General features: G+C 36.6%; 1 protein-coding gene across 4 annotated transcripts in view; it reads right to left on the reverse strand.

Annotated features, from left to right (window-relative positions):
• Nucleotides 1-1,186: 1,186 nt before the first annotated feature.
• The window catches only part of CNTLN (centlein), a 292,701-nt gene continuing 270,812 nt past the window's right edge, over nucleotides 1,187-23,075 (reverse strand). For all 4 annotated transcript variants that reach the window (XM_032307449.1, XM_032307446.1, XM_032307448.1 and 1 more), the window contains 3 exons: nucleotides 15,441-15,626; nucleotides 12,879-12,956; nucleotides 1,187-1,887 (listed from right to left, as the gene is read on the reverse strand). In XM_032307449.1, the coding sequence (XP_032163340.1) occupies nucleotides 1,786-1,887; nucleotides 12,879-12,956; nucleotides 15,441-15,626 (366 nt within the window). In that variant the 3' untranslated portion in view covers nucleotides 1,187-1,785. The remainder of the gene's footprint in view (nucleotides 1,888-12,878; nucleotides 12,957-15,440; nucleotides 15,627-23,075) is intronic.

The raw sequence follows: 23,075 nt of genomic DNA on the forward strand, positions 1-23,075 counted from the left end.
GGCATCAGGGTAATACTGTGCAGTCACATTTTTAGCTTTGTAACAAAATTCTGCTGGGATGAGATGCTACATTTTAAATTTTATAATTTTTTCTTACGATCGTCTTCTTCTGAGTTGGGAATACTGCCATGAGTATTCATAATATTGGGTAATGTCAATAGGGCATTCCTTTAGCACGGGTCTAACGTCCTTGTATAATTAACGCAATGCTTTGCCATCTAGTTCAACAGCAAGATAGTCTGCACTTCACTGTGCCCTAAAAGTTATGACATTTGAAGGTCATTTTTCTCTTATTTTGACATGACGGGCATGCACTGGTATTTTTTTAAGCACAGTAGAGTGGAATTTGTGATTTGTAGCTTGCCAAGAAGTAGTGCCAAGTGACCCCACCACCATATATGGTCTGGGCCTCACACTCACCTGCACTGCTGTAGCTTGAAAGCAGCCATAAACAGTACATAAATAAATGAGCATCGTTGTGTTCCAATAAAACTTTATTGATGGATTCTAAAATTTAAATTTCATATAACTTTCACATGCTACAAAATATATGCTTTTCTTTTAAACCATTTGATAATATAAAAATTATTCTTAGTTTGTGAGCCACACAAAAACAGGTGGCAGTCCAGATTTGGCTTCTGGGCCATAATTTGCCAACCACTGCCTCAACCTCAGGGGACCTATATTCTAAAGGGGGCTGGGGGGGCAGAAATTAACAAGAAGATAAGTGAACAGGTAAAATAGATAATTTTCTGTGATAAAGGAAATTAAACAGTATGATGGCCAGGGAAGGTGTCTCTCGGGGAACAGGTAAGTTGATCCTAAGTGGTAAGAAAAGTCATGATGAGCCAGTCATGAGATAAGTTGAGAACAGAGTATTCTAGAAAAAGAAGAGCAAGAATGAAGGCTGCATACAGGCAGAAGTTTGGTGAATTAGCAGAGCCTTTCCCAAAAAAGTCACATGGGGCAGGAACATAGTAAAGAGGTGAAATGGGGGTGAGAATATTTGGAAATCTAAAAAAGATGACATCATTGTTAAGAATTTAACTTTAAACTTAAGAAATTAACTTTAATTAGTTGACCACAGTAGGAGTTATGGTAGATCTAACTTTACACACTGAGCTTGTGGTCCCTTGCTAATTTCTAGGAGCATACCAAGTCTCGTGAATTTAAAAAAAGAAAGGGAGAAAAGGAAAAAATGTTTTTATTTTTGCCACATAGTTCTAGGAAAATACAGTATCTCCTATATCATCTGGTATATTGAGAACAGATATAACTGGACCACACAATTTATTTCATTAAATGCTCATCCTTAAGATAATGGTGTTCCCCATTTTATATTTGCTTACAATACAAACGTGCTCTTCACTGGCTGATTTAAGGCCTTTTATAGAGACATTATGTCAACTCTCTAGTTTCTTTATAAAACTTAAAATATTAAACCCTCAGTTTACCTTTTTTCTTCTTATATTCAGACCAATTTGTGTGTCCAAGCTTGTTCTAATTTCTTTGACTGCACTGGAAGGAAAATCATTTTTAAGTTTGCATTGATTTGTGGCAATATTTGTATTCAACAATCAAATGCTACACTATTTCCTTTTAAATGGCTATGTACTTAATTAGTTTCCCTTGTTCGGCAATTAATTAGTTTCAAGCCTTCTTATTTTGGTATCGAACCTGACTATTGATAGCTGGAGTAGATACTGTATCAGATGGTAATGCATGTTTTCTAGTCACATTGCAAAAAAAGTTTTCACTTCTGGAAAAAAGTTCTTCATTGTAGTATCATCTAATATCTTTCATAATTGTGAAATATGCTTCAACTAGTTTCTTTCTTTCATTTATTTTCTCCAGTACTGCTTCTAGTAAATAGGAGGCAAAAGGAAGCTGGAAGAGAAACACAGAAAAAAAGATGATCAAAACCCTATATTTTTTCCAGCTCAAAAAGACACAGTAAGTATCACTAAACCATTAGAACTCAGCTATCTGCAACTCTGTACCCATAATGGTACCCTACTGGGTCTCTTTTCAGCTGATCTTACTGGATAGTGGGGGTAATTTTGTCTTTTATAATAAAAATGATAAAAGAGCAGAAGTAAAATGAAAAAAGATAAACGCCTTATTGAACAATTCATGGTTTACTGACCATGTTAATGATGTAATCTGCAATACAAGCAGCGAAGCCATTTGTCTTCAATCAGCTGATCAATAGCAGGTTACGGCCATCTCCAGGGCCCACAGGCCCATAGAAGTCGTACAGTATGCTCATCAGTCATCAAAGAATGAGAGAGAACTATCAATACACTTGTCTGTGTGGGAGCCAAACACTTTGCGAGTCATATGGTAAGATTTCAGAGGGAAAAAAATGGCAAAAGTATGCCCATTGATTAAGTTGTTATAGAAAAGTTTGTTTGGCATATCAAAGTGTAATACACATGTTGCAAACTGCTGAGTTTATAAAATGTAGAGTATATTTTTAAATTTCATAATTTATATAACTTTTCCGGTAAAGTTTCATTGTTCCCTCTGCTTCCCTGGGCTTCCTGGAGAACTCCAACTTGTATGATGCATGTGTGCACTGTAAGTGGGAGAAAATCTAAACTGTTCTCCAATTACTCACACAGCTCCGCCAACTTGCTTCCACCTCCTGTCCAGCTCTCTGGTCTCACAGAGAGGTTTCTGATAATTAAGAAGTTCATTACGTTACTTCTTGGAGTTGTCCTTTGGGTTAACTAAGGAAAGACTACTTTTGTTTCCCTGAATAACTTAGTTGAGAATCCTTGTCACGCCCTGTCCCCTTTCCTAAGGGGAAGTGGCATCAGGGCCTTTTTTGTGCTAGGATGAGCACTGGCAGTGTTACCCATCAGCACCTGAGCAAAGACTGATGCTCCCAGTAGGGGTTGCCTAGCTGTGCTCAGCTAGGGTGATTATAATTAGTTGAACCAAACAGAATGGCTCTTTTCTGAATCTGAATTGGGGGAAAACAGAAGACTGGCCAGGGACAGTGAAACACCAGGCAAACCGATTATGTAGCCCAGGAAAGAAGCAGAGACCAAAGCCAGTCCATAGCATTGCCTCAGATCCCAAGTTTCTAAGATTCCAGTTTAACTTCTTTCTTATCTTTATAACAAACTACCTTCTCCTTAGGACAGCCTAAGTCTCTGCCAGGAGCTTCACACATTGTCTTCCTTGAAACTTACCACTGAAGAAAGCATAAGATACCAAAATATCACATTTCTTCAGTTCTGAAGATAGACTTGAACAGACGATACACACAATCACTTAAAAACAGCTTTTTCTGGGGAGAAAACCCCCTACCACATTAAATATATACATACTGTGTTGGCATTCCAATGTCAGAAAAACAAAAATGTGGGGAAAATGCATTTTAGAATCAAGGAAGAAGTCCGTTAGACTTCCTTCTGTAAGATAAGGATACTAAAAGCAAATCCTTACTTTGACAGTTTGCCCTTCTGGGATGCAGAAAAGGGTTATATTTGGCAAAACTGTCAGTCTTATAAATTAGATAATTTACATTCTCAGGGCATTAATATTAGATGTTAAAGAAATGCACATACATAAAACAAAAACAAAACTATCAGGCAACTTTCTTTTATGCTGGCCAAGGCTACCAGTACCATTTGCATTCCTACCAAAAAAGCAAACAAATGGGCGCCTGCGTGGCTCAGTCGGTTAAGCTTCCAACTCCTGATTTAGGCTCAAGTCATGATCTCAGGGTTGTGGGATGGAGGCCTATGTCTGCCTGTCCTTCTCCCTCTGCTCCTCCCTCAGCCCCTGGCTCACATACTTGTTCTCTCTCTCAAACAAATAAATAAAACCTTTAAAACAAATAAGAATTAAAAAAGAAGAAAAAAAAGCAGACAAACAAGATGAGAATAACCTCTCTTTTCTTCCTGATAGAAACAAAAAAGTTCATTTCCTAAAGCTGGTCAGAGAAAAAAAGAGTTCTCTGAACAAAAACTTTGGGAAACAAACCAAACTTTAAAAATGTCCTACATTTCAGGATTTCTTAGCGGCTTTAAGATACTAACAGGCACTGTGTGTCTGCAATATCCTATTTCTGGATTCATTCGCCCATGCTTTTCTCATGGTCTATTTATCATGTGGAACCAGCAGTCCATGGAACCCACTTTGGGAAACACGGCGCTTCTGTAATTGCCTATGTGATGACGTCACCTGGTACTTTCACCAGACCGACATTTATCATTTGCATATCACTTTTTCAAGTTAAAACCTAAACCTTATTATCTTGTGATCTGAACAGTTTTCAACATGTCATGCACTCAGAAATTTCACTTCCTTTGGAAAAAAAATCTTATCTCCAAGAATTTGTCTTCCAGGAAGCCTCCAACCTGGAACAAGAGGTCCATTTACTAATTTACTACTGACAGCTCACTTTCTTCTCTTCCTCTGGCTCCCAATAAAATGTAAAGCCCCACAGTTAAACACAATTGTTTGTCAATCCTGTTTGGCTGGATTGTTAGCTTCTTTTAAGCTTCGTATGGAAGATAACACATAGGGATTTCAAAAAGCAATCAATCTTTTAATCATGACACACACTATGTTCATGTCTATCTGCCCTGCAAATAGGTCAGAAGGATGTTACTATCTGTCTATATACGATAAAATGAAAGTTCATATATCTTACATGTTGGCTGGAGATGTTTATTTTAATTCAGCGGTTCTATTTCCTTTTTTATAAACCAATTCTGAAATTCTGCCTCTAAACACAGTGCTCACTGTACATGCTTTTTATGACTTGTCATTTACTGGGAACTATAAGGTCGGCTCTCAACAAGATCTTTCAGAAGTTTTGTTTTTGTTTTTCAATATATAGGGATCAACTGTAATTTTGCAAAATATAAAATTAATGTAATTTTGTATTAAGCTCATTAATAACTGAAACAAACTGAGAGGAAGTCTAAGGCAAAGTCAGAATTACAAAACACTTCAAATAAACATAATAACTGAAAGTAACAGTTAATAAAAAAATTATAAGCACATGTCCCTTCTACTTTATAAATTGTTCCTTACTCATGGAGTAGACTCAATACATATTCAAATAATGAGTGTACTAGTGGTCTTGGGTTTACAAATAGCCTCTCTTGACAAGTCCGCACTATTTACCTATTGGCAAACTTCTTCCATAGACTGTACAGATAAAAACTTCTCCTTAGTCTAGGATGAATTAATGAAAATTCTTGTTTTCTGAGAGTGACAAAGAATGGCATTCTGAATTCACTGGCTATTTTAGTCAACTGAGAGTACTTACTTTTATCACTTACAGATTATTATTAATTCTTAAATCTTATAAATTACGGTTAACCTGAAAACTCACGGAACATATTTAATCCACTGTGACTCAAGAGAGTTCTGCAAAATCTTACAGTACCAAACGAACATCAGTTCTCAACATAAAGCTATAGATTGGGTATAGTTAAGACCGTTCTTAAATATGAGATGCCTTGGAAAGTGCTTTAAAGGGGCGTCAATCCTTAGGTGTCTGCCTTTGGCTCAGGTCATGAGCCCAGGGTCAGGGGATCGAGGCCAGCGGTGGGCTCCCTGCTCAGCAGGAAACCTGCTTCTCCCTCTCTCACTCCCCCTGCTTGTATTTTTCTTCTCTCACCATCTCTCTGTCTCTGTCAGATAGATAAATAAAATCATAAAAAAAAAAAAATTCACATAGCATGTTTGTTTGCCCTATTTTTTTGTTTCTGTTTTTTAATTGCAAAACAGAGAAGACCAGGAGACCTGAATTTTCTGCTACTTTGAGTCTAGATTCAGTGCTAGTTTATTTCCCACAGGGAGTTCAGCATCAATTGAAATCTCTGGATATGCATTCTGGAAGGAATTCCCTCAGATACAGAAAGAACACTGATAGGAGTTTGGAGCTGGACTGATGTGGTGAGCTGACTGGCCAACACAAACTTTCTCACTTAGCCCATCACATGTATCTGAAACAACAAACCCAATAATCATGCTGCCTAGGGTTGGCCTATGTCAGGGACTATCAAGTCCAGAAAGCCTGCATGAGCTCTTTCTCTTGCAAAACAAAGGAGAAGTGATACCCCTGGGGTATGTCAATGCAGGATTCCACCCACTTGAACTCTTGGACAGAATGGCACAAATAGTGAAGAGCTGATACTAAGTGAGATTTCTTCATCTGGAAATTTTTTTTTTTAAAGATTTTATTTATTTATTTGACAGGCAGAGATCACAAGTAGGCAGAGATCACAAATAGGCAGAGATCACAAGTAGGCAGAGATCACAAGTAGGCAGAGAGGCAGGCAGAGAGAGAGGAGAAAGCAGGCTCCCCGCTGAGCAGAGAGCCCGATGCAGGGCTCGATCCCAGGACCCCGGGATCATGACCTGAGCCGAAGGCAGAGGCTTTAACCCACTGAGCCACCCAGGCGCCCCCTTCATCTGGAAATTTAATGAGGACCTTGGAACAACAACTGAGTTTTGCTTGGTGCAGTGTCGTCCTAAACCAGGGTCTTCCTAGTCACTCGGCTGTCCCACTCATGAAAGGTGATTTCTCTTCTGGAGAGATTTCCCCAGATTTCACACAGACTTCCAGCTCATCTTACGTAAACACCTACAGATGTTTGCCTTTAGGACCTGGTATGTTGCTGACACAATCTCAAATTTATCCCTCACACTTAACGAATTGCGGTTTCATTTAGAGGTGTTTCTGTATAAAGGTTGAGATATGAGTGATGGTTACAGATGTTTGAGAGTGATGCTGGAAAAACAACAAAGCCTGAAGTCCATGACTATAAAACACAGAGATCACAGAGATAACTTAAAGCATGAGCACTTGTTGGAATGTGCTCCTAACAATAAAAAAAAAAAAAAAGGAAAATTTCTGTGTGACAAGAAAAAAAAAATGAAATAAGGATAACTTTTTAAATCTAAGGGGCAAATGAGCATTTTCACCATTTTCATTCTTGTTTTGGGTTTGAAAACTATTACCAAGAAGATATCATTTTTAAAACACAAGCTGACTTTAATCTAACTTGACTCATATTGAAAATAAAGATGTTAAATTTTATGTCGTATATCTGCTTTTACTGGAAACATGAAAAAATATTTCACATTGTTTAAAAAAATAAAAATCCCAGGAAGGCTTTGAATGGAAAAATTTGAACTCTGGCTATTTCAGCTAGATGTGAGAAATCTGTGTGGGTGGCTGATTTGTGTGGGTTTCTGTGTGTGAGCAAGGGTGAGTGGGTTAAGTATGTGCATGTGTCTGCATGTGTTCGAACTGCAACAGAGTAGATGTGTTCAGAGTTCTAAGGAGAAACTTTCAGTTAACCTTCAGGCCAGAAGGTACTCTATTTACAAGAGCCAGGGACATTGATAAAACCCTTCTCAATGCCATAGTGCAAGGATTCTGTCGAAGGTAAGCATATTTTGCAGAGAGGCACTGGGGAAAGAGCCGTTTTAAATTTCAGCATTTGCGAGATCCGAAGCAACTAAGAGGAACAGGGATATTTAAAGCTAAAGAAAAACCACTGATTAAATTCCATATTTTAAATTCTCAACAGCTGAAGGCAGAAGGAATTTTTGATATGGCCCCAATGCAAGAAAATGATCTCCAAAAAGTGGACTAAAATGGACTGAAGGAAATCCAAAAAAGCATTAGCAGTAACAAAGAACAGGGCAACAACAAAAGGAAATCAAGACACATTTTCCAGCCATTTCCGGCTCAAGGTTTTTATACAAATCCTAGTAAAGAACCATATTGTGTTTGTAAGTGTATATTACTTGTTTTGTACAAGGATACATATTTTAATATATATATACATATAATTCTGTTCAAGTTAACTGTTTAATAAATTTCAGAGTTGATACAAATTAACTCTTTGTTTATTGTCTTCCACCCCCAGACATGTAAGCTCCATGAAGGCAGTGATTTCTGTCTCCTTGGTTCACTTCTTATCTCCACTGATTCCCTCCAATGCCTTTTAAAGTCCCAATTCAAAAGGACTGCTTCAGGTATTTTAAGGCCTGAAAATAAAGCTAAGTGACCTCTATGACAATTTAATTCTGAGGATCAGAATGGGCAGAACAAATAAACAGTTGTCTTTTAGAGGGCAGAGTATAAACCCCTCCTGGTCTGGATACATGAGAAGGTAAGATTGACCAGAGTATTATAGGGGGACATCTCCTTCTGTGCCAACTGAAAGGAGCAAATTAAATAAGAAACAAAATAATTTATCTCATTTATTCATAAGTATGGCCAATAGACAGAAATTCAAATTCAAAGGCATTTAAGGCAATCTCAGCTAATTAATGGTGGAGGACATGGCACATGTGTATAAGAAATTTACTGAATTTTTTACTGAATCTTTTTTTCCCTCTTTTCAGTATTAAGGAGAGCATTTTTTAAATGGAGAAACAGTTCACAAAATGCAAAACTCCGAAAGTATGTAATTCACTGGTTTTTATTATATTCACAAGGTTGTGCAACCATCATTCCAGAACATTTTCATCACTCTCAAAAGAAACCTTGTACCCATTAGCAGCCCCTCCCATCTCCCCACCCCCACCCCCGCCATCCCCTGGCAACCACTCTTCTACTTCCTGTCTTTATAGATCTGCCCATTCTGGACATTCCATATGAATGCAATCATAGACAAATATGGCCTTTTGTCTATGGCTACTTTCACTTAGTGTAAAAGTTACAAGGTTCTTCCATGTTGTAGCATGTATCAGTCCTTCATTCCATTTTATGGCTGAATAATAAACAGTCCATGTATGCACATGTCACATTTTGTTAATCTGCTCATCAGCTGACATACCTTTGGGTTGCCTCCACTTCTTTTGAGGTATTAAGGGTAATGCCTTTGTGAACGTAGGAGTTCAATGTAGGAGTTTTTGTATGGACATGTGTTTTCATTTATTGTGGGCACTTACCCAGTGGATGAAACTTCGGGGACAGATAATCTCCCTCCTCAACTTTCCAAAGAACTGACAGACTGTTTCCCAGGAGTGGCATCATTTTACATTCCCAGCAGCAATGAATGAGGTAAGGGTTCTAATCCCTCCACATCCTCACCAACCCTTGGTATTGTCTGTCTCTTTTGTTATAGCCTTCCTACTACTAGGTGTGAAGCAGTAACTCATTTTGGGTTTTGGTTTGCATTTCCCTCATGGTTAATAATGTTGCACATCTTTTCACGTGCTCATTAGTTATTTGTTTATCTTCTTACAGAAATGTCTATTCAAATCCGTTTTTTTGCTTTTCGTTGCTGAGTTGTAAAGAGTTTGAAAAGTGTTCATAAATGGTTAAATTTCACTAAAAAGAGCTGGATAGAAGGCTAGGCTGAATTAACAAAAGCTCGTGGGTCCTTGAATATTGTTAATGGGAGTCATCTACTAAATTTTCTATGGCTTCAGTACTGACATCTCCTCCCTACCAAATTTGATCTATGTCTTTGGGTTTCTTAAACTCTTAAAGGTATCATCATCTGTCTCTTTATGTAGGGTATTAAACTCACCCATCTATGGCTTCTGCTTTCTGACTTCACCTCATCTCATTACTGCTATTGATTCAATCAGTGTAATGTGGATCACATCTACCTCATTCTTTCTCTTTATGGCGAGGGCACATGCAGACCCTCATTGCCCTTTGCCTCAACTATGTTCCTGCTCCCAGTCTCTCTCCCTCCAGACCTGCCATGGGCTGATCTCAGGCTTCTGTTCCAAAGCACAACTCTGATCATACCCCTTCCTGCTCAAAAGCTTTCATAGTTTGGTCCCAGCCTATTTTTCCCATCTCTGTTTCTCCTCCTACTCCCTAAACTACAAAAAAAAAAAAAAAAAAAAAAAAAACAATTTTGAAGGGCTCTGCCATCCTATTATAATCATTAACTTGTTTGTCTCTGCCATAAAGTATACATTTTTAAAAAATATACCATGTAAAAAAAGGAAGTACTCCAAGTAAAAATATTCAAAGAAATTAAGTGGCAGCTGTGCCATAAAAAATGATAGCAGATATTAGAAAGTTTTTTTTAAGTGTAATTTTTATTGTTAGCTATACATGGGATGTAGGTTGGGTGCAGATAAAGATTAAATATATAAAGTTACCAACAGTATCAGGACCACTTGAAGGAATGAGGACATATACTTGCATTCTGTATGAAATATAGAAAAGGGTTAAGGTTTTAGACCTTTTGGTTCTCAGGGAATCTGGCTAACACAGCAGTAGGTATTACCCTCTTACCCTGGAGTCCTAAGCTGCCACACAGCAGAACGGCTTTTTATTCTGTGTAAATACTTTATAAATACAAATTTTAATCCAATGATTTCTGAGAAAAATTACTTTGCAAGAAAATAATTTTGTGGCCCAATCTTTAAACCAAAGCTAAAACCGCAGGGCCAGATAGACTCCTAAGATCTGTGAATTCCCTTACATACAGCACCCAACACAGAGGGAAGACGTAAAAGAGAGGTTTTCTGACAATTTTATCCTCAAAATATTTTAATAACCAAGTATCAATATTGAATTAACTCATTTTTGAAGGAAATGTGCTCTACTATTCCACGGCCTAACAATCCTGTAACCCAGATACACAGAACCGTATGTCTTACTCAATGGACGCAGGAGGGAACACACACCCTTCTGGCCACGTGATCCTAAGAGCATCACCTAGCCTCTCACAAAATTGGTGCACAAAGAAAACCTTCTCTACAATTCAGGACAAATATAATTGCTGGAACCGAGAGAGAAGAAAAGTAGGCTAAAAAAAAAGAGAGAGAGAGATGTTTTCTATCTTCTAGATTTTTCTCTTGGGTGTAATTATGAAGTGACATCGAAGTGCAGCCAATGAAGTCCCTATTTTTTTCACAAAATTCAAAGACATCAGCAAAACCACCTATGTCAGTAATAAAAATAAAAAGTCTTTGACTTTTTAAATGTTTTCATACTGTCACAGTGGAATAAAATTAGCTTGAAAAATGATCTAAAGGCACACGACGCAGTTCATTATGTAGAACAGCAACAGCAGAGCTTTCCCAGTGTTCATAAAGGCCGCTCCATTAAATTTACCTCCAGTCAATAATTAGGAGTCCACAAATAAACCCGGGCAATTAAATCAATACTGCCAAGCAATTATATTCCCAAGTCCAGGCTCAGTGGCACAAAAAGGCACTACATCAAACTGCAGTATGAAGTGATCTGATGCCATTTTCAGCAGGAATTTTTTTTTTTTTGCACTAACTAAAGAAAACAGGCACACACCCAGATAACGCAGAATGTGTGCATGCACGTCTGCACAGGTGCATCAGACAAAATCAGCGCTGGGGTCAAGAACGCTTTCATAGAATTTAATAAAGATGTACACCTGTGGACGTATTATTTTTATGGTTGTAACTGATGACAGAAGTTCCAGATTAGAGGGTCATGCTTATAAGCTGAACATTAAAAAAATTCATTCATAAGTTTATTTTTATCATTTTCAAGCTTAAAAATATAACCCAACACAATCATTACTAAATTCCTTTGATGTGCTCAACATTGGGCTGGGCGTGGGGTGTGCAACATAATTAAGAAATGGCCTTTCTTCTCAAAAGTAAGTTGTCACCACATAAGACTCTGTCCAGTCCCCACACATCTGCGCTTGAATAACTGTACACCAAAGACTGCTGATCACCTTCTATTACTATTGAAGCGATTCCAGATGTTTCAAAACTATATAAGACTGATACTAAGAATATCAGTAGCTCAGATGGGATTTGACTTATCCTTGATTTTTCCAAAAGGACAGATACTGTTCTTTCTTAATGTAAATGTAAAATAACGGCATTTAAATCTGTCTTTATTTTTAATCTTGACACAAACATTTACGAGGACTTTCCAAAACTTATGGGACAGTCAAGGTTTTTTTTTTTCTTGGCTCTTTTTTTGAAAAACACATTTTAGCTCTTTTAATTCTTGGTTCTTTTCAAAAAGACACAATTAGGCTGAGCAATAAGAACTGTAAATGAAAGAGTTTTCGAATACATTACATGCTGTCGGTGATGTCAACACAAAAGCTGGCTACGACTAGAAAGGCTGGGCTCTCACCTGCCAATAAACTGCCCTTGATCACTTACAAGAGGGGCACATCCCAGCAGACTCTATGTGTATTAAAAAAATACTTGAAAGGAAAGAAAAAGTATCACACAGGTCACAGCAGCAGTCTCAATGGACCCCGCAGGGATTTCAGCTCGTCTTGGCCTTGTCATCCTCTATGCAGCTTTCCACTCGGCCCAGAAAATGTCGATAGGAAAATGTTTGAGGGGCCTCTGGTGGAAATTTTTTCATTCTTTCTGCATTGACAGGATGCCAAATCAATATTTACTTCCCACTAACAAGCTGCTCGAGGTCTCAGTAGAAAATATTGTAGAGAATGCGGGAAGACACAGTAATAAACAGCTGTCTGGCTGTGAGGAAAACATGAATTGACTGGAAACAGGTCCATAGTAAAAGGTCACCGAAACCCATGAACTCCTCAGGTGTCCATATCAACCACCAACTTTAAAGACACATAATAAAGAATCTCTTCTCCTAAGAGGGCTGAGAGAATAGATCCTTTTCAGTGTAGCAGGCCTACAGGTTGACTCAATAATTTAATTAATGCATTTGCTAAGACCTGTGTTGGCTCTTCCCAAGGCATTTGTTTCATTTGTTAAGTCCAAAAGTACAAATAGAGGGTTAACTTTCCTGTCTACCTATTGGAATACTTCTTTACCTAACAGAAGTAAATGATGTGGCAAGTGTTTACAAAAAGTTAGACATCGAGTAAAAGTGTAAGGCTTGGAATATTTTTTTTTAAAGAAGTTTTTGGAGATGAAGCAGAAAAATAAAATACCTGTCCTTCAAGAAGTTTCTGAATGTACAACAGCCATTCTCGGTCATTCTCAGCATCTAACCTTGTCCTTTCTAGGTCCTAAAGGAAGAAAATCAAAAGACCCATGTTAATTCCATTTACATGAACTTGATCACACTGTTAGATACTGAATAAATTTAAAGAGATACTGTAGAATAGGGTTCCGTAAAGACCAGCCTGTCCTTCCAAAGTAGGGAATACACAAATCTGTCCTCTCAATATTTAATTTATAAGTACTGACATGTAGAAGATAAAGCTGTATTTCTGTATTTCACAATACTATTCAGGAATATTTTATTTCTGTCTTCACAGAGGAGCTCAAGGTAGGGACAGAGGTGGCAGTGAAAGCGATTAAAATAAAGTGAAAAATAAGACAAAGCTGTATGAAAGAATCATTTACAAGTGACTCTTGTAAGATTACATAAACCTTATATTAATTAAGAAATCTGACCTCTCAATAGATAATTAAGGAATAACTATTACAACTGCAAACAAAATAGGACATGGCATGGCTCCGGTGTTTTTAAATGCTTATTTATTGTAAACATCCAATAGTTAACTGATAGGTAAGGGACATTTCTACTTCAAGTGTTATAAGCCCCTAAGTATTTTCAACCCACCAATGATGAAGGTAAAGTATTCATATGTATTTGTAAGTGCAGTAGATTATTCAGTTAAAATCATGATTCAGCTTACAAAAGGTGGACTTTTCAAAAAAGGACAGGTTTAGGAAATGAACATTTGCTGAAATTTACTGGAGGCCAGGTAACTGGGGAGGCACTTTGCATAGGTTATCACAGTTTTTATACTAATTCACTAGAGTTCAATGTGGTTTAAAGAATGTAAGGTGGTTTGGGCTCTGCTTGGACAAGTCCAGTCAACTCTCTAGACCTCTGAAAAGATGCAGGGATCTTATTAAGCTCTGATCTACAATTAAATTTAGTAAATGTATCAAGGTGCACGGATCCTTCTCAGAACTCTGTGATTTCTACTGGTGTCCTTTCTCTTCCAGGAGGATGTCCACTGAAGGCTGTGCGGTATGCGTTTCACAGTGCTGTATGTTCCAACTCTAGAATGTATCTACCCAGAGGCTGAGGTGCCCTTTCTTCAGAGAAATGTGCCAGCTACTCTTTCGGACTATGAAGAGAGATCTTCTAATTCATATACCCAAAATGGACAACGTTTTTCTATTCAGAGAGAGTGCTTTTTGCTAATCTGGAAGCCCAGAGAAGGCATCTTTTGAGACCACACAAAGTTGATGGGCCTGTCTTTCAGAATATGTGTCTGTATCTGTGCCCACACATGTGTACACAAACCCACACAGATACACACATGAGGGATTTGGGTCATCTACTTGTTTTAAAACTCTTAGGGAACAGTGAGGACTCAATCTTAATTTTTTGTAGGGACTCTATCAATCAAGATGTTTTAATTTAATGTCTATAGCAAGATACAGTTAACATCCTTGCCAGAGATACAGTCGTTTCGTGTGTCTTATATCTGATACTATATTTGATAATGCTCTTGTACTTCAGAATTCAGAATTCACAAAGTGAATTCAAAGTGTAGAAAGTCACAGGCATTGGCTGGGGTGCCAAAAATAGGAAACGGAGAGTTCACTATCCTATTCACCCACAGGATGAAAATCATCTCTGCAGGATTCCTTTGACCTCTTTTCTAAGAATTCTTGGCAGTTTTAAAACCTTGGCAAATCGTAGATCTGCTCTACTCCAGAAGTTTTTTCTGTTTTCATTATTTTCTTTAGAAGTTTTTTGAGCAGCTGATGGGGGGCTGGAGGATGTTCTCATACAAACATTTAAGTCTATCATTTTACTTATTCATAGTGCCATCATCTCTTTATTGTTTCCAAACAACCAAATCTAATATTCATGTGTCAAAGTCCAGAGACTTATTAGGAGAAAAGGAGTGAGTATCACCCTCAGGTTTTACAGAAGACTGGACACAGGATAAGGTTCTGCTATCTAAGAGGTCATGACTATGTGTAAAATGCAGTGGCCTCCCCAGGAGAACAGAACTGTCACTGATGACCCAGATCGACATGCACATAAATTCACTCAGACAGGAGTACTTCACCCAACTTAAATCCATAAATGTATTTTTTTTCTTTAACTTGATCAGCAATAATTTTGAATTTAGCTAGGAAAGTCAATATATGTACTACTTTTGCTCGTACAGGAGGAAAAGTCTTCAAATCCATTCAAATTGGCTTAATTAAAAATACTAGCTTACAAGATGTATGATTAACTAAATTTAAAAAATAGAAGAGACAGGAAATGACTTGAATAACTGATCTGCATAACCAACATGCTGTTCTAAAGGTTTTATGCACTGGCTTATTTCTGTATAATACAGTGAATTTTCTCTAAATGTTTTCTGAGTTGGTCAACAGCCACAATTTAACTTTCACAGGCATTTTACTATGCTGACCTTCATTAATATTATCTTGAAGACGAAACTCTAAGAATTATAAAGCAAATAAAAGTGTTTAAATTTGATCTGTTAAAAATATTTAAATGATGTTACCATTTCATCTTCTGTATCCATTATTTCCTCTAGATCTGACCGTGAAATGTTCAGGATCGAAGCTGCCAAGGTCTGGGCTTTATGGGTTGAGGTTTTGCGAGCATCCCTGTTTTTTCGCATTTTTTGAAACTCTCTAATTTGTTGCCTTATCTCATGGACATCACTTTGTAACTCTTTGACCAAAGCCTGCAATGCATTGGAAAGAATGTGGGCTCATATGGAAGTCATAAATGAAGACAAAGCAGTCACAATACAAAAATGCAAAGATATAGCAAATCACGGCTTATTAGGATTACTTGGATTTTATTTATTTTGGAACAGAGTAGATTGCTCTTTATTTATTGTCTGTGTGTAATAAAAGTTCTCTTAAATGCGTACTTAACTAACCTTCTGGATTAACCAAACTCTCCAATCCTTTCAGATTTACCAACTGATCCCCTGCTTGGTGAATGCTTGAAGCAGGCAGGCTACTTTCCATCGCGCTAGAGCACAACCACCCCAGCCCACTGAGCTGATGCCAACTGTCATTCCTGTTTATTCTTAAATGTGTGTATATTCATGTAAAGGTTATTTACATGATTAATTTACTTCGTACATAAGCTGAGGAAATACGGCTGCAGAGAGAGAGTTGTTTCTATTTTATTAAGACTGGATCAGAAAGGACCCCCCCGCGCCCGAAAGGACTTTGCAAGGACTTGATAAAGACAAGTTGGGTAAATGTGTAATTAAATTATGTGTGGGCAAGACAAAAATGAAGATTAAAAAAATTAAAAACCTAGGCCTGCTTCACAAAAGCCTTTAAGACATGAATCAATGCTGGTCCATATCATGCCAACACATGCATAAGGAAAGGACATCCCTTACTCTGGGTGGACAGAGCTCTGGACCTCAATGCCTGGCTTTGTGATCAGAGAACAGGTTAGCTAAATGTTTAGGTTATTTTTCGGTCTTTTGCCAGCTCAAGCAATGTTGCAATAAATAACAGTAAATCAAGTATACATTTTGTATCTCTAGGATATATCTCTAGAAGTGAAATTGCTGGACGAAAGGATTTGTCTAACTCTAATTTTGAAAGCTGTTACTTAATCTTTTCCCTCTCCAAGATGGTCCAAGATACACCTCCACAAAGATAATACGAAAGAACCTGTATCTCCACACCATTAACAGAACACCAATCTAGGATTTCACTAGTTTGTTTTCCCACTGTATTTTTAAATTTCATTTCTCTGACTTTAAAAAAAAAGGTTGAACATCAGCCTTAAGAGATAATTACATTTCTCTGGTCATTTTTTTCTGTTGTCCTTAGCAATTTATAGGAGTTGTTCACATATTTGGATATTACATTTGTCTACTGTGCCTATCCAAATTTTTTCATACTTTGTATTTTCTTTCCACAGTAATTAGTGTTTCATGCCAAGGAAAAAATATTTTTTTTAAAAAAGACTGCATTTATTATTTATTTGTCAGAGACAGAGAGAGCACACAAGCAGGGGGAACGGCAGGCAGAGCGAAAAGCAGTTTCCCTGCCGAGCAAGGAACCTGATAAGGGACTCAATCCCAGGACTGTGGGAGAATGTCCTAAGCGGAAGGCAGACGCTTAACCAACTGAGGCATCCTGGAAAAAATATTTCTTATGCTTTTAATATCCAATGATGATTTTCCTTTCTCACTTTTGAATTTTGTGTGATACTTCAAAAAGCATTCTCCCCAAAGAGATACATATATATAAATGCATTTTCTCACCATAATTTTTTTCTGTTACTTGTAAGAATTTATTTTTCATTTGTATATGTTTTTTACTCATTTGTCATCATTTAGAAATTATTACATAAAATCAGTCATCCTACAACCATTTATTAAAAAGTTCAACTAGGGCGCGTGGGTGCGTGGGCACAGTCAGATAATTGTCTGACTCTTGGCTTCAGCTCAGGTCATGCCTTTATCATTGTGATATCAAGCCCTGCATGGGGCTCCAGACCCAGCACACAGTCTGCCTAAGACTCTCCCTCCCTAGGGCACCTGGGTGGCTCAGTGGGTTAAGCCCCTGCCTTTGACTCAGGTCATGATCTCAGGGTTCTGGGATCAAGTCCCGCATCGGGCTCTCTGCTCAGCAGGGAGCCTGCTTCCTCATCTCTCTCTGCCTGTCTCTATGCCTTCTTGTGATCTCTGTCAAATAAATAAATAAATTCTTAAAAAAAAAAAAAAAGACTCCCTCTCTGTCTCTTTCTGTCCCTCCTGGCCCCACTCTATCTCTTAAATAAAATAAATCTTTAAAAAAAATAATAAAGTTCACCTTTCTCCCACTGGTCTCATATGTGTTTAGGTCAGGATCTGGACTTTCTCTTTTGTCCCATCTCTCTTTTATTAATGAAGCTTTATAACTTATTTAAACTAGTAAGGCTTTATAATAAATGTTAACATCTGGCAGGGCTAGGAATCCCTCTTACTACCCTTCTTTTTCAGGTTTTTCTGGTAATTTTTGCTTGTTTGGTTTCCATATGAACCTCCATGTGAACCTTGTCTAGTTTCCCTCCCTCTACAAAACAAATCCCTCTAAAAAACAAAATTTTATTCCCATCATGTTAAATTCCATCCGTGTCAGGGTAGCTTTTAGCATGCTGAGTCTTCCTAATTGAAGACCACGGTGTTCCCTTCCCGTTAACTCTTTATTTGTGTTTCTTAGGATCATTTTAAAGTTTTCTCTTTCTAGCTTATTGCTCTTGATAGCTTATTTATTTGTTGGAGGGAAATTATTGTTGAATTATAGGTTCCATATCTGTTCTGCTCCATTATTTGTTTTGTTCCTTGAAGACTCCAATTATACATATGTTGAATCTCTGTCACTTGCTTCATAAATCCTTTTCCCCCTAATATGCTTTATTTTTTAAGTGAGGCAAAATTATAAATGAAATAGTGCACACATTTTAAGGGTTTAGCTTAATGAGCTTTGACAATGTATAAAGCCATCACCCTGCTCAAGATACACAAATTCTTCATACTCTAGAGTTTTCTCTGATGCCTCTTCCTAGGCAATTCCTTCCACACCCAAACTGTAATTGTTGACACATACACATTTATATGAGACCAGCAATATATGTATTTCATGAGATAATTTCTTTTCTTTTACTTCCCTGCTTTGCCTGCTATCTTGCTTCCATCTGCTCCTATGTCTCAGCATCTTTTTCCCAAATTCTTACATTTAATTCCACGTTAAAAATGGGCTTTTTAGAGGAAATTATTTCATTAATATTTCAAATTTATACTCAAAATTTTCAGCTGCTTTGTGGCAACTTATCTGTGGTGAGACTTATTTTCCTGCCACTTACTTTTTCTGTCTTTCTCCATTCTTACTCTACTACATTTGCATAGATACTGTGTTGGTTCATTTCTCTGCTCAGTTTTGAAGGAGAAGATTTTTTCCTACATCATCTAATTATAGAAAGTTACACAGAAGAAAGTCCTGTGGTATGTTCCAGGCTAGTGAAATTTTACATACTACTTCAATTTTTTTTTTTTTTGATGAATTCCATTTGCCAGGTAATTTGTTATGATTTGCTTGCCTTTTGTTTTGTTTTGTTTCACAATGTAAGGAATCTCTTTTCTTGGCTGCTCTGAGACAAGCGGGCTCCTTCAGATATTCCTTGTCTTTGTTATTTTTCATTAAGCCCTCTTTCCTTATGGAAGCAAACCAGTTCTAGGATGGTTATCACAAACCACTGTCGACCTGTTCCACTGTTGCAAATAGGGGATATTGGATTTGTACCTCATGTGAACTTCCATCTTTTAAGAGGTCTTGATCTTTCAGAGGTCTGGAGGACCTAAGACTTCTTTACATGGTGTCTTATTTCTGTGTCCTTTGCATGCTTTCACCAATCTTACCTCTTTTTCAGTTCTTCCACGTATTCTGAAATACAGAGTTTCAGTTCTGATCTACATTGACTGTCAAAGGAGCTGATTTTTTGTTTCTCAATTTTGTCTGCTGCATGATTCCAAGGGACAGAGGTGGGGTAGTGATGATTTTACCCCTCAAAAATCAAGAGAGAATTTTCCAAAATGCATTTTCCCCTAATATTTCCAGTTCTTGACTATTATGAGAAAAATTGCTATAAATTTTGCTGTACATATTTGTCTGTATGTTTGTACACATATGTTTTCATTTCTCTTGGGTAAATACGTAGAAGTAGAAGTGCTGAGTCATATGGTAGGTGAATGTTTTATTTATTAGAACTTTTAGAGCTTTCAACCAAATCTTGCACCACCAACAGTAGATGAAAATTCTCCATTCTCCACATTCATTCCAACATTTGGTATTGAATTTATTTAAAGAATTTGTTTAATACTATTGTAAGCTGAAAATTTTCTTTCTCATTTCCTGTTTATTGCTAATACATAAAAATCATTTGATTTTTGTACTTTGACCTTCTATTGCATGAAATGGTTAAACTCTCTTGTTAATATTACTAGCTGCTTTATAAATCTTTAGGATTATCCACATTAAGAATCATGTCTCACCTGAGAAATGCAAATCAAAACCACAGATTAGTTACTTACAAAAATTAGTTACTTACAAAGCTAGTATGAATGTTACAAAACAAAAGTAGTAAAAACAGCTATTATTACAAAAATTAATTAAGGGATACAAAGATAAAAAGATGTAAAATGTGGCATCAAAAACAAAACATGGGGGCGCCTGGGTGGCTCAGTGGGTTAAAGCCTCTGCCTTCGGCTCAGGTCGTGATCCCAGGGTCGTGGGATTGAGCCCTGTATTGGGCTCTCTGCTTGGTGGGGAGTCTGCTTCCCGGTCTCTCTCTGCCTGCCTCTCTGCCTACTTGTGATCTCTGTCAAATAAATAAATAGAATCTTTAAAAAAAAAAAAAACAAACACATGGACTGAGAATAAAAATGTTACACTTTATAATGGGATCAAACATAAGTTGTTACCAAAATAAAAGAGACTGTTATAGATATAAACTCTTATATGTAAGACTCATGTAAGTAAGCACAAGAAGAAACAGCTATAGTAAATACACAAAAGATAAAGACAAAAGAGTATAAGTATGCCTTATATATGAAGAAAGTCATGAAACCACAAAGAAAGTAAGCAAGAAAGGAACTACAAATCCAGCTAGAAAACAATTAACAAAATAGCAATAACCACATACCTATCAATAATTACTTTAAATGTAAGTAGACTAAATTCTCCAATCAAAAGACTAGTTTGACTAAATGGAAAAAACCACCCTCATCATATCTCCTCCAAGAGACAAACTTTAGATGTAAGAAGATGGAAAAAGATATTCTATGCAAATGGAAACCAAAAGAGAGCTGGAGTAGCTACATTTACATCAGATAAAACAGACTTTAAACAAAGACTGCAGTAAAAGATGAAGAAGTGTGTTACATAATGATAAAGGTTAATCTAACAAGAGGACATAATTTGTAAATATTTATGCACCCAACCTCAGAACATCTAAATATATAAGACAAATATTAATCGACCTAAAGGAAGAAATAGACAGTAACATAATAAAAGTAGGGGACTTTAACCACTTATATCAATGGATAGGTTATCCATATTGAAAATCAATAAGGACACATTAGTCTTAAATGACATAATACCAAATGTATTTAACAAATATTTGCAAAACATCCCATCCAAAAAGCAACAGAATACACATTCTTCTCAAGTGCACATGGAAGATTTTCTAAGATACATCATGTCAGACCACAAAAAAAACTTAATAAATTTAAGAGAACTGAAATCATATCAAACATCTTTTCTGATCACAATGATATGAAACTAGAAATTAATTCCATGAAGAAAACTGGAAAATCAAAAAATATATGAAGTTTAAACAATATGCTACTGAATAACCAAAGGCCCAAAGAAGAAATCAAAAGAGAAATAAAAAAAAAATAACTTGAGACAAATGAAAATGGAAATGGAATACCAAAATTTATGGGATGCAGCAAATATAGTTCTAAAAGGAAAGTTCTGGGTGGCTCAGTTGGCTAAGGTAAGGTTCTGACTCTTGATTTCTGACCAAGTCATGATCTTAGGGTCATGAAACTGAGCCCTGCATCAGGCTCCACTCTGCACTGCCTGCTTGAGATTCTCTCTCTCTCTGTTCCTGCTCCCCACCTTGTGTGCTTTCTAAAAACTAAAACTAAAACTAAAATAAAAATAAAAGTTCATAGTGATAAATGCCTACTTCAAGAAACAAGGAAAGTGTCAAATAAAGAACTAACTTTATACCTCAAGGAATTAGAAAGCAAAAAACAAATGAAGTCCAAGGAAACTATAAAGAAGGAAATAACAAAGACTAGAGAAGACATAAATGGAAACTAAAAAGACAATAAAAAAGATCAATGGAACTAAGAGCTGGTTCTTTGAAAAGATAAACAGAATTGACAAACCTTTAGCTAGACTCATCAGGAAAAAAAGAAAGGATGAAAATAAATCAGAAATGAAAGAGATGCTACAATTGATACCAGAGAAATAGAAATGATCACAAGAGACTATGAACAATTATAAGCCAACGAGTTAAGACAACCCAGAAGAAATGAATAAATTCCTAGAACAATACAACCTACCAGAACTAAATCAAAATGGAAAATCTAAACAGATTGACTACTAGCAAGGTGACTGAAACAGTGAGCAAAACCTTTCAGCAAACAAAAGTCCAAAACCAAATGGCTTCACATTCGACTAAGAATTAATACTAATTCTTCTAAAACTCTTTCAAAAAGTAGGAGAGGGTCAAATTCTTCCAAACATATTTTATGAGGTCAGTATTACCCTGATACCAAAACCACAAAAGGATATCCCCTCCAGCACACATACATACACATTACAGGCCAATATTCCTGATGAGCATACAAGCAAAAATCCTCAACAAAGTATCAGCAACCTGAATTCAAAAATACATGAAAAGGATCACATACCATGGTAAAGGATCACATACCATGGTAAATATGGGATTTATTCCCATATATGCAAGGATGGCCCAACATTCACAAATCGTTAATGTGATATACCACATTAACAACAGAAAGGATAAAACCATATGATCATCTAAACAGATGCAGAAAAAGCATTTAACAAAGTTCAACATCTGTGTATGATAAAAACTCTCAACAAAGCAGATATAGAAAAAATGTACCTTGAAATTATAAAGGCTATATATGAGAAGCCCACAGCTAAGGTCATACTCAAAGGTGAAAAGCTGAAAGCTTTTCCTCTCAGGAACAAGACAAAAATGTCCACTCTTGTTATTTTTATTCAACATAGTATTGGAAGTCCAGCCAGAGAAATTAGGGGGAGGGGGAAGGCATCTGGATTGGAAAGGAAGAGTAAAACTCTCACTATTTGTAGATGACATGGTATTATATATAGAAAATCCTAACCATTCTATCAAAAAACTGTTAAAACTAACCAACAAATTCAGTAAAGTTGTAAGATACAAAATCAATACACAAAAACAAGTCACTGTTGTTTACATTAATAATGAAGTATAAGAAAGAAAAATTATGAAAAAAATCCCATTTATAAGTACATCAAAAAGAATAAAATGCCTAGGAATATATGTAATGAATATAGTGAAAGACTTATACACTGAAAACTGTAAGACATTA

This window comes from Mustela erminea, chromosome 12 (assembly GCF_009829155.1).
Source record: "Mustela erminea isolate mMusErm1 chromosome 12, mMusErm1.Pri, whole genome shotgun sequence".
NCBI lineage: Eukaryota > Metazoa > Chordata > Mammalia > Carnivora > Mustelidae > Mustela > Mustela erminea.